General features: G+C 34.5%; 2 protein-coding genes and 1 pseudogene across 2 annotated transcripts; 2 read left to right on the top strand and 1 right to left on the bottom strand.

The window, feature by feature from the left end:
• Positions 1-297: 297 nt before the first annotated feature.
• On the top strand, positions 298-769 carry LOC131651453 (uncharacterized). The gene is made up of 2 exons (XM_058921117.1): positions 298-654; positions 737-769. The coding sequence occupies exons 1-2, from the start codon at positions 298-300 to the stop codon at positions 767-769; spliced, it is 390 nt and encodes a 129-aa protein (XP_058777100.1).
• Positions 770-1450: 681 nt separating this feature from the next.
• On the bottom strand, positions 1451-3065 carry LOC131651446 (uncharacterized). The gene is made up of 3 exons (XM_058921112.1): positions 2664-3065; positions 1914-2584; positions 1451-1844 (listed from the first exon to the last, which is right to left on the bottom strand). Exons 1-3 carry the CDS (start codon positions 3063-3065, stop codon positions 1451-1453), a joined length of 1467 nt encoding a protein of 488 aa, XP_058777095.1.
• Positions 3066-6224: 3159 nt separating this feature from the next.
• Positions 6225-8220, top strand: LOC131651438 (protein FAR1-RELATED SEQUENCE 5-like; annotated as a pseudogene).
• The last annotated feature ends 4174 nt before the right edge of the window (positions 8221-12394 follow it).

Below are 12394 nucleotides of genomic sequence, written 5' to 3'. Positions count from 1 at the left end.
TAATGACATGGCATGGAAATAAACCTGCCACATGGGTAATGATTTAATGATGAATGACATGGAAAACATTAACTATTTAAAATATTTTCAGGTTATCTGTAAAATAAACTTAATTTGGAAAATGTATTTTTAATTCATTTAATTGGACACATAAGAATCCAATTTTGCCCTAATCCCTTTCTTGTTCATTATGTTCGTCATCTCCTTCATTTCTCCTTCATTTTGTTCGTCATCTCCTTCATATCTCATTTCTCCTTCATTTCTCCCTTATCTCCTTCATCCTTCGTCAACCTTGTAATGTCTCAAAACTCTGTGTCATTTGATAGCTACAGAAGTCACAGAATGAGACAGGAATGTCATTGCGGTCTCGATGCTCCGTTGATGACGGCCTGGACCGATACAAACCCAGGACGTCGCTTTTTCGGTTGTGGGATGTACAATGTTCAAGGTTTCAAGAAGTGCAGTAACTTTGTTTGGCTTGATGAAGAAATGAACCCTAAGGCAAAAGAAGTAATTTCGAGCTTAATGCAAAAGTTGAATGAAGAAAAGCAGAGGGTTAAGGATTCAGTCGCAAAAGAAGAAGAATTGAAGATGAAGATGAAACTGATAAAGAAACAGTTGAAGTTTAATTGGGTCATGACCATTGTTGTGCTGGTATCATTAGTTGCAACAATAATTATGAAATGAAGCTGTTAGTACAATTGTTGTTTAGGTCTAATTTGTTGTCTTTGTTTAGGTTCAATTAATGTATAAGTTTAAGGATGTTTAGGTTCAATTTATGTTAACAGTTTATTGTTGTAATTGTATGGTGTTGCTTGGTGTTGTCAACCTTGTAATTTGTTGTAACAGTTTATCAATCAATGAAGTTGCTTGGTGTTGTCAAAATGTTACCAAAGTGTAATAAAATTTAGCCAAATTGAACCAAACTAATAACAACCAATCAACAGTTTATTGAACCAAACTGATAACAGTTTATTGGTGTTGGTCAACATGTTACCAAATTTAACCAAACTGATAACAACATGTTACCAACATGTTACCAAACTGATAACAACATGTTACCAACATGTTACCAAATTTTGACATCATCTATTTACAAATTGAAATAACATTTAATCAGTCAACAAAATCTAACCAAAGTGTAATCAAATTGAACCAACAAGTCATCTTTATAGCAGTAAGTTATAAAATTACTTGCATATATGAAATTATCCAATTGATGGCCATTACATAAGTGGTTCAGTAGCAGCAATTTTAAAACATAACATTATAAAATATTGTTTGGCAGCCATATTGTTTTCATACTGAGATCCAAACTGATTACCATATTGTTTGGCAATGATTACTAATCACTACAAAATACCCAAAATATCATATTGTTTTACAATCACAACAAACTTTCATACTAATGCAACATTGTTACATTCAAAAAGAAAGGCATCATTGCCTCCTAATCCTGAGTTGGTTGAGGTGCCTGAGATCCTTGACCAATCTCAACTGGTTTTTCTTTTCCCTTACTCTTCTTTACCTTATTGGTTGTCTTAGCTTTCTTTGCCTTGTTGCCCCCTTTAGGTATCTGCCTATCAGCTGCCCTCTTTCCCTTACAGCTCCTCTTGTTGTGTCCAGCTTGTCCACATTTGTTGCAAGTGACAGTTCCAAACTTCTTAGGAAGAACAAAGGGATTCTTTGGCTCATCAGATGTTTTGTTCCTCATCTTCTTAGGGCGGCCAATTGCCCTTCTCATGACAGGAGGAGACATTGGCACATGGTCAACATTGTTCCAAAGTTGTGGTCCATTATTTGGAAACACAATGTTAGCATAGCACTTTCCAAATGTAAGCTTGCTGCAAAACTGAATTTGTGTCATAAATATAACATAAAGAAAACTTAATGTTGTAGAATTCAAGAAATACCTATAATATGGAGACACATATCCTTCAGGTTTTTTCCTAATGCTCCAAATGCAAGAGATAACATGACTGCATGGGATTCCAGACAACTCCCATTTTCTGCAGCTACATGATTCATTTTTCAGATTGACACAGTAAGTCTCAACTCCATTGGTAACTCCAAAGATGGATAAGTCATCATCACCATGCCAAGAAGGGGTCCAGTTTTGTGCCTCCTGTTTGTTCTTCTCTATGAGCAATTGGATTCTAGGACATATAACACCCTCATAGTCCTGTAATAGTGTCTTCTGTTTAGTTATCCTCTTTGTGATATAATGCTTGATTCCTTCCAAAAGTGTTATGATTGGCTTGTCTCGATGCTCTAAAATTGCCCTGTTAAATGCCTCACACATGTTATTAACCTGAATATCACACTTTGAAAATGTCTTGAAATGAGATCTTGACCAATATTTAGCAGGAATGTCAGCCATGTCCTTCCATGCATCTGGCTTTAGAAGCTTCAACTTCTCCATTGCTCTATCAAACATAGGAACACAAGTAGCTCTAGCTGCTGCCCACATGGCCTGTTTAAGCACCAAACCAGAATGTTTCTTCTTCCAATTACCATAAAGGTGTTTGACACACATTCTTTGCTCCACATTGTCACCTAATTCTTGGATAGCAGGAACCAAACCCTACAACTTTTACACATAACAGTTGTATATTAATATATAAGTGAATATTAAAATAATTACATTTAGAGTTTAGTATTACCTTCTGTTGGTCATAAATAAAGCCATAGCACCTATCATTGAATGCTCCTAAATCTTGTAGTAGTAGATGCAAGAACCACTGCCATGAGTCTTTGATTTCAGCCTCAACAACAGCATAAGCTATTGGACATATTTGGTTGTTTGCATCTCTGCCTACAACTGACATCAGTTGGCCCCCATAATCACCCTTAAGAAAACATGCATCCAATCCAATGATAGGTCTACAGTAGGTGGCAAATCCTGACTTGCATGCATCCAAAGAAATGTAGATTCTCTCAAATGCTAGATTGCCATTGTTCTCTTCACATTTAATAACCATAGTACTCTTGGGATTGGACCTCAACAACTCCTCTCCATAGCTTCTCAAGTGTCTGAATTGATCTATACCAGCACCTTGGATCATTTCCAAAGCCTTTCTTTTAGCCCTATATGCTTGATCTGTAGTTATCTTTGAACCTCATCTCTGAAGAGTTTCAGCAACTAGACCAGCTGGCTTCATGTATGGACTGTGCCTTAGCAATTGTGTAAACCTAATTGCAAGCCACTGAGTCTTGGCATTCCTGTTGTCAGCAGTTCTAAAACAAGTATGGTCACTCACATAACTAACAACCTGCCAATAATTCTGCCCATTCCTCATGTTGAACCTTAAGTGAAACTTGCAGCCTTCCATACACTTAACTACGATCCTTTTAGAATCATTCTTCTTGATATACACATTCTTTTGATTTTCCATTCCATACTCTTTCACTGCATCTCTAATTGTATCCTTGTCTGTAAACATCATTCCTAGCTGGAATGCACATCCCCCACCACTTTTGAAAATTGGATTCCTTTCTACATATCCTTCATCCTCACTACCATGGGGTGTGTATAAGTGATCCTCATCCTCTTCATTCTCATCCTGTTGTGGCATGTTTATTTCAGTTTTCCTGACCTAAGGTTTCTGGGGGAAGAACTGAGGTCCAATTCACACCCTCATAGCCTTCACTATCCTCACAGTAGTCACTATCTTCACTGAGGTCATCATCATGTTCAGGTTGAGGGACGTTGTCTTCAGTAGGGTCAGGTTGAGGTTCATTAGGTTGAGGTACATTGGGTTGAGGTTCATCAGGTTGAGGTTCATCAGGTTGAGGTTCATTAAGTTGAGGTACATTGGGTTGAGGGACATTGTCCTCAGTAGGTTCCTCAGTAGGTTCCTTGGTAGGTTCATCAGTAGGTTGGGTCTCAAAATGATGAGGGACATTGTCAGGTTGGGTCTCAAAATGATGAGGGACATTGTCATTGTCTTCAGTAGGTTCATCAGTAACTTGAGTTTCAGTAGGTTGAGCAACAAAATTTTCATGGTCAGCAGGTTCAGGGTCTTTGTCTACAAACTCAGCATGTGTATGGACACTCACAAACTTAGTAGGTTCCTTAGCAGGTTCAGGTTCATTAGAAACATTAACAGACTTCACACCTATCACTTGTACATCATCATCATCATCTATAATTTTACCTAACTCACTTGGGTCAACAATTTCAGGTGGATCTGATACTTTATGTTCCACATAAATATCAATTAGCTCATGACCTTCTACATCTTTAGCAAACTGCAAGACATCATTGTCAGTGTTCAAACTCCTTAGACCACGAGTAAAGCTATAATTGGGGTGCCTATACCACAGATTAGCAATGTCAACATAACCCTGTGCCCTAATCACTTGTCTCATTTCCATGACAGACATATAGTCAACATCAAACTTCCATCCAAATTCAGTAACCTCACCACCTATGTACAAATTAACAGGTTCATTTACAAACATACCCCTATGGTGTATCTTTAACCTAACTTTTATCTCTTGGGATGGCCTGAAATTAACAATATTCAAATGCAAAGTTAAAACTGGTGGACCACACAAACCCATGGAAACTACTATAATAAGCGACAATAGCAGAACATGGTGGACCACACAAACCAATGGAAACTACTATAGTAATAGACAATAACATAAAACCAGTGGACCACACGAAACTATAAATACTGACTATCACCATGTTCAAAGAAGGCAAAAAAACATACCTAAAACAAAAGCGTTCTTCCTCAGTCGCCATTGTTCTTATGGAGGTTCTTCAGCTATTGACACCAGCTAGCAATACGAAGACTATGGCGTTTGGAGAAGACAATACCACCACCCACCTGCGCACTGTGTAACAATGGAGGAGATGAAGGAGATGAAGGGGCTTTTTGGATTTTGACGAATAGAATGAACAAGAAAGGGATTAGGGCAAAATTGGATTCTTATGTGTCCAATTAAATGAATTAAAAATACATTTTCCAAATTAAGTTTATTTTACAAATAACATGAAAATATTTTAAATAGTTAATGTTTTCCATGTCATTCATCATTAAATCATTACCCATGTGGCAAGTTTATTTCCATGCCATGTCATTAAAAATACTGCCAAATGGAGGGGGGCTTCAAAAATTCCAACAGAGTAAAAATTTGAGGGCATGAATCCTGGGTTTTAAACTGGGGGGACTAAAAGTTTAAGCAGCTGAAACTAGGGGGGCCAAAAGTGCAATTAAGCCTTTATTATATTATAGATACTTAAATAACATTCAAACGAAAAGCATCCCAGGCAACATCGCAAAAATATTTGTTCAAGGTCAAGACCTTTTTCCGCATCAGCTTCATCATAACTCGCGCCGCTTCATTGAACTGTGACCGCCATCAACCCTCTGTAAGTCTCCGACGTGCATGCTGCCATCAACATATGGTCTATTGCTTCCTCTGTTTTCGGTTGAAAATATTTCTTCAAAAAAGAATAATGGAATTCATAAATATGGCATATACCCTTAATAGGTGATACTAACTTATCTAAACATTGAAATGGATTCTGGTTTCAGAGTAAACACATTATACACATATATACATGAGAAAAGTATGGATCCGGCTTCGGTGACTTTCACGCGGGAAAGTTACCGTAACTTTAAACTATTAGGTGCCATTGGATTAATTAAATGTTTGATACACTTCCAGGTCACTTTTTTTCTTTTACTTTAAAAACATACAAATAATATATCTCTGTTTCACCACTATCTCTATTTTATTTCAGTTTCTATTCTCCACAGCATATTGTTCCTATTCTCCACCGTTTTGGCCACCGTCACCGCCGTTGCTGCCGTCGTAGCTTCCACCTATTTCTTCTCTCTTCCTTAATACGTTATGTTTCTCAATACCTTTTTTTCCTCTCTACATTATGTATATATCACAGTGTTGCAATGAGAAATTGATTTTATCCAACAGCAAAATACTGAGGAATGAATAAGGGTTTATTCTCCAACACTTTATAAAACTAGGTCATCTTTCTTCCATCTTCATTTTTTGTTTGATGCAACCAAACCCTAAGTTTTATATTACATATAAAATGTGTGTTATTGAAATGGTGATAGTGTTTCATTGATTGTGTTCACTTTTAAAAGCAATAATTTTGCAAACAGCACCATCACATGATTATGTTTACTAATATTAATTTTTTTAAATACTTTTCAGGTTGTTTTATTTTGTTAATGTAATCAAACATGACTTCTTTACATGATGATTGGAAACTAAAGATTGTTACGGAATTTGATTACATAGAATAAGCAAGTCAATTTTGGATTGCTTATAGTGCACATGTTGGGTTTGGAGTTAGAAAACGTTACGCAAACAAGAATAAAGAAGACACCATATCATCATGCAGGTTTGTTTGTTCTAAGGAAGGACTGCGAAAGAGAAAGAATATAAATGCTTTTGTTAGTACTCACAGAGCTGGGATTAGAACTGATTGTAAAGCCAGAATTTCACTTGTATGTAATAGTGAAAAATTGGTCATCCGTGAATTTGTAGAGGAACATAATCATTCTCTACAATCTCCTGAAACAACACACATGCTTGCATGTCATGGAAAAATAACTAAAGTACAAGCACGTGATATTGATTTGGCCGATGACTCCGAATTAAGGCAGAAGTCAACATTTCAACTTATGAGCACACATGTTGGATTTACCCGAGTGGATGTTAAAAATTACATCAATGCAAAAAGACAAATAAGTATGGAGTACGACGAGGTTGGATGTCTTTCACAGTATTTCCAACGACAATTATTGGAGAATCCTTCTTTCTTTCATGCACATCAAATAGATATAGAAGAACAAATAACTAATGTGTTTTGGTGTGATGCAAATATGATTTTGGATTACGGGCATTTTGGTGATGTTGTGTCTTTGGACACTACATGTTGTACTAATCATGCGAATAGACCAGTTGCTTTATTTTGTGGCTTCAACCCCTATAGGGGTTCGATAATTTTTGGTGCAGCCTTATTGTATAATGAGACAATTGATTCATTTAAGTGGTTGTTTGATACATTCTTGCAAGCACATAACAACAAGAAGCCAAAGACTGTATTCACTGATCAAGATCAAGCAATTTCCAGAGCACTTGCTGAAGTGATGTTTGAGACTCACCATGGCTTATGCACTTGGCACTTATTGCAAAATGGAATTAAACACCTTGGAAACTTGATGAAGGGAGGAAGTTATTTCTTAAGAGATTTTAAAAAATGCATGTATGATATTGACAATGAAGCAGATTTTGAAACAGCTTGGATCAATTTGATCAACGATTATAGTGTTCATGAAAATAATTGGATCAAATTAGTTTATGCTATAAAAAAGAAATGGGCTTCATGTTATATGAAGTAAGCATTAACACTTGGCATGAGAAGTACTCAAATAAGTGAAAGTTTGAATGCTCACTTCAAATCTTGTATGAGACCAAATGTGGATATCATACAATTCTTTAAACATTTTGAACGAGTTGTTGAAGAGAATAGAGGAAATGAATTGAGGTGTGAGTATGAGTCCTCACATAAGCTTACAAGGTTAATATATGAGATGAGCCCAATTCTAATACAAATGGGAAACATATACACACACAGACACTGTATTTGAATTGTTTCAGAGCGAGTTCAGGCAATTTGTAGCTTTGTCGATATCAGAGAGAAATGAGTCTCACACTTTATGTGAATATATCATTTATATGGAAAAGAAAGAAAGATATTGGAGGGTGTCATATGATCGTGCTTCAACTTCCATTACTTGTAGTTATAGAAAATTTGAGACCTTTGACATACTTTGTTCACATGCATTGAAAGTGCTTGAAGCAAATGATGTTAAGAGCATTCCTCGTGAGTATATTTTAAGAAGGTGGACAAGACAAGCTTGTTATAGTATCATGCAAGATTCGAGGGGAAAAGAGGTTGAAGTCGATCCTAAATTGTCTAGGACACAAATTTTCATAAATGCTGTTTCTAAATTCATAAAGGTGGCATCATCATGTGAAGAGGGGGGCCTTAAGATTGTTGATGAGACTGTCGATCTCATGCATAAGAAAATAATTGAACGTCGGTCACAAGAAAAAGACAATCATAGCCATGATAACTCGTCATTTCCAAGTTCTAATGCTATGCTACCAAAGGGATTCAAGAAGCGCACTCGCTTAAAGGGACAATCACTAAAGCGGCATAAAGGTTAGGTTGAGAAATAATTGAAACAACTAGATCGAAATCATCAAGATGAAATCCATGAAGTCGCCATCGATTGTTTATTTATCCCAAAAAAGATTTGGGCTTTTGCTTTAGCTTAGTGAAGAGGAAGATGCGTCTGGGCGCGAATTTTTTTTTTTAATAATAAGTTTTAAAAAAAAATACATAACTAATCCAGGGTAAATTACTCTCAATGTCCTTTAAGTTATTTAATTGTAACAGTTTGGTCCTTTAAGTTTTTTTTAATAATTTGGTCCTTTTGGGTGATAACTGCCTCCTTTTTCTCTCATTTTAATCATTTAAAAATATTTTTTGTTGTGTTTTTGGAAGCACTTCATCATTTTTACATCCTCAAAATAATTGCATCCATAATTAGCACATTTTCTTGGTTAAAAAAGGACAATGGTGCACACATTTGATAACATAAAGGACCTAGTTGTAGCAAAAACAACATGAAGGACCAAACTGTTACAATTAAATAACTTAAAGAACCTTGGGAGTAATTTAACCACTAATCCATATTTTAAGAAAATTACTCTAATAACCATGTTTTGGGGTATTTCACAAGCAGACGTCATTCTATATGACCATGTTGTATTTTTCTTGCCTCATTTTACACATTTTCTGAGATTTCTATTCCTTTTCCCATCATATCAACACTATTTTCTCACATTTCTTTTCCTTCACCAAACACTCTTATCTCAACCTCCTCTCTTATTTCTCTCCCTCATGACATATTCACCTTTGCCTTCAAATTCTATTTTCTATTGTTTTCCTCCAACTTTTCTTCATGGCCACACCCTTCAAGAAGAGCAAAACAAAATATAAAGGAGAAAAGGAAAGGAAAAATGAAGATGTGATCGCAGATCACAGGGATGCGAATCGATGGCGGTGGTTCTTATTAGTGCAATTATGAATGATTTTCGACATTGTACGGACAGAAAAGAGATGACATGAAGAAGATTAGGTGATGATAGAGATTCAATCTAAAAAAACTGCTTATGTACCGCTTCATTAGCCTAAAGTCACACCTCCTTCTGCACATCAAGCTTTGTCTCTTATTGAGATGACTACTGTTGAAGTGGGTCATACTTCTATGAATGTAAAGCCCTTTGCTTTTGAGGAATCGCCTCCTGTTCTCAAGGAAACTTTAGATGAGATCAGAAAGGAGAATGTTATCATAAGATCGCATTTGGACAAGCAAGATGAGAAGTTCAAGGATTTGGTCACTACAAGAAAACTTACAGATTGCGACGGTTATTTTGGCAAATTACGACAGTTAAAACCGCCGCAATTTAAAATCTACGACGGTTATAGTACAATCGCGGAATCGTATGTCCCCAACCTGTTTCGCGACGGTTGCAAAAACCGTCACACCAACCGTCGTGCAAGTTCACGACGGTATGTAACTGACTTAAACAATAAATAGCGACGGTTAAAAACCGTCATGAATTTTGGTAGGATTTTTTTCATAGTTATTTGCGACGGTTAAAAATTGTCGGGAATGTGATAGCCCGACGGTTGGAACCGTCGTAATATGCCTTTGATTTATGTTTTCGTTGTTATTCGCGACGGTTTAGAACTGTCATAATATGATATCTTGACGGTTAAAACCGTCGTAATTTGATTTATTAATTTTAAATAATTTATTTGGTAACGGTAAAAACGCTACTAATTATTTAATTTTATATTTAGCAACAATTTAAACCATTATTAATTTTTTTATCTATTATATTATATTTTTATAATATTTTTTATTTAAATTATTTCTACTAAAATATATTTAAATATTTTTAAATATAGTATTATTTTTTTAATATTTTCCAGTATTATTTTTTATTTTTTATCACTTTTTGACGTAATAAAATTAATTCAAATCAGAAACATTTAATATCAAATAAGCATCATTATATAAAAAAATTGCGAGTGCCATTATCATGTAAAATATGAGTTCCATAGTTATGTAGTATAAAAAATCGAAAAAACATATCAAATCCTAGTCTTAAAATAATAAGTATCATTATGCCAAAAATACATAAGAATGTTCATAATCTAATTAATTCATGGCAAATTAAAGTCTAATTTGTCTTTCTTGTTGTTCCATTATCTGCAATACGGTAGCTAGACTCAGATGAACGTCTACCATCAGCGGGTGATTCCCATCCCTGAAAAAAATGTATTAAAATAATAAACTTTGAAAAAATACTCATAAACTTTAACTTTAAATGTATCAAAATAATATATCTGTCCTCCACTAGAATTTTGCATTTGCATTAAGAGTTCAATTTCCTTTGTCTTAGCATTGTCTCTCTGCCTTAAGAATGCAACTGCCTCCATCAATTCATCAATTTTTGAATTCTTTTCTTTAAGTGCATTAATTTCTTCTTGCATTTTCTTTATTTTTTCATTTTCCGCAGAAGAAGATGTGGATCTCATAGATTTATTAATCTGAGATGGTTAGGGCCGTCTTTGAGGGCGTGAAAGGCGGGCTACCGCATAGGGCCTCAAAATTTTCACACTTAACATGTGGCTAAATAGGGCCTCATAAAATGTTTATATTGGTTAAACTATGGTAAGATAGGACCTCTATTTGTTTTTCCATGATTAGAATACGACTACTCTACACAGGGCCTCCGAAAAAGTTGAGACGACCTTGGAGATGGCGTAACTCCAAGTCCCATACTACGAACATATCCATGTCGTTCTTTTCCAAATACTTTATGAAATGCCTCATTTTCAGACACGGAATCCTTAATTACAGCTTGTAATTTTTCTTACACATGAAAAAGAGTAATTTTTTTACATATAACCAATAATCACTTATATAATACAATTGGTTAGGGAAGCACTCAAGAATGCAACAACTATAAAAACTAAATAAAATAGTTATACAGTATCTACAAAAACAAAATAATATAGTTATGTGGCAGCTACAAATTAATATAGTTATGCAGCAGCTATAAATAGTAGCAATAGATAATTCAATGGAAAATAATTTTAAACAAATGCAGTCTCGTATAATAATGATGCAGTCCCATAGTTATGTATTTCCGTATAATAATGACGCAGTCCCATGTAATAATGATGCAGTCCCATATAATAGATGATGATATGCAATATATTGTGAATGATCAACCAAATGGTATTCTCAATAGTATTCATTCTACAAGAAATTCAACAAGTTGAAATGGGCCATAACTTTATATAAATTTAGGCATACGAGATTGCATATTATAAAATATATTATAAAATCATCACTAAGATATTAGATCATAGAGTAGTTGTCATGCTTCCAACTTTATTCTTTCCTCAACAAAAATGTTTCATTAGTGGCACGAATATTTGAGACTGCATATGTTTCACATAATATGGGACTACATATTTCTATGTGTTTCATAATATGAATTTAATGAAGAGAAACACTGAGTGGTGACTTTTATATAGTGCTTTGTGTCAGATATTAATATAGTGAATTAGTAAGCAAAATATATAATGGTGACTCTAATAACATAGCACTATATTAAATCTTTATGTATAATTGATATAGAAAATTATTATGGGGAATTAATATAGAAAATTATAAATTATATAATTATAACATCGCACTATATAATAAATCTTTATGTAGATATTGAATTTGCTTACTAATATTTACAATAGGGCATTATAGGGAATTATATAGTACTAGTAACTCTAATAAAAGTCACCATTTTATATGGATGGGGAATTAATATCTAGACATTAAATCTTTTTGAGTGCTATGTGTTACACTGATAAGTGATAATATCTACTCACGGTTCCACTTAGATGCATGATAAGTGATAATATAGAATAACACTAAGAACTTTTTGGAATAAATTAATTGTAACATAAATTATTAGAGGAGTACATATTAGACTAGTTGCTTGTAAGTAATTTTGTTAGTGGTTTTACGGTTGAAACATGCATCTTATAAGATATGTTAGTAGATTCAATGTGTTTTACCATTGTGGTAAATTTCACGTGTTTTCGGGCCTTTTGGTTCAAAAAAATACAAGTTGAAATTCTATGAGACAAAGTGTAAGGCTAATTAATTACTATAACTTAGTAGAACTATAACAAATATGTAACTTAGTAGAACCATCACAGAGCTGTAACTTAGTAATCAATTTTCAGACAGGATCT

The sequence above is a fragment of the Vicia villosa genome, linkage group LG1, assembly GCF_029867415.1.
Source record: "Vicia villosa cultivar HV-30 ecotype Madison, WI linkage group LG1, Vvil1.0, whole genome shotgun sequence".
NCBI classification, from domain to species: Eukaryota; Viridiplantae; Streptophyta; class Magnoliopsida; order Fabales; family Fabaceae; genus Vicia; species Vicia villosa.
The sequence above is the reverse complement of the archived record's forward strand: the minus strand, read 5'-3'. Positions and strand labels throughout refer to the sequence as shown.

Coding starts and splice junctions, on each gene's coding strand:
- LOC131651453 (XM_058921117.1), top strand. CDS start 298: ATGTCTCAAAACTCTGTGTCATTTGATAGCTACAGAAGTCACAGAATG. Junction 655..736: donor TCATGACCATTGTTGTGCTG/GTATCATTAGTT, acceptor GTCTTTGTTTAG/GTTCAATTAATGTATAAGTT.
- LOC131651446 (XM_058921112.1), bottom strand. CDS start 3,065: ATGATCCAAGGTGCTGGTATAGATCAATTCAGACACTTGAGAAGCTAT. Junction 2,585..2,663: donor TTATTTATGACCAACAGAAG/GTAATACTAAAC, acceptor TAAAAGTTGTAG/GGTTTGGTTCCTGCTATCCA. Junction 1,845..1,913: donor TATGTGTCTCCATATTATAG/GTATTTCTTGAA, acceptor TCAGTTTTGCAG/CAAGCTTACATTTGGAAAGT.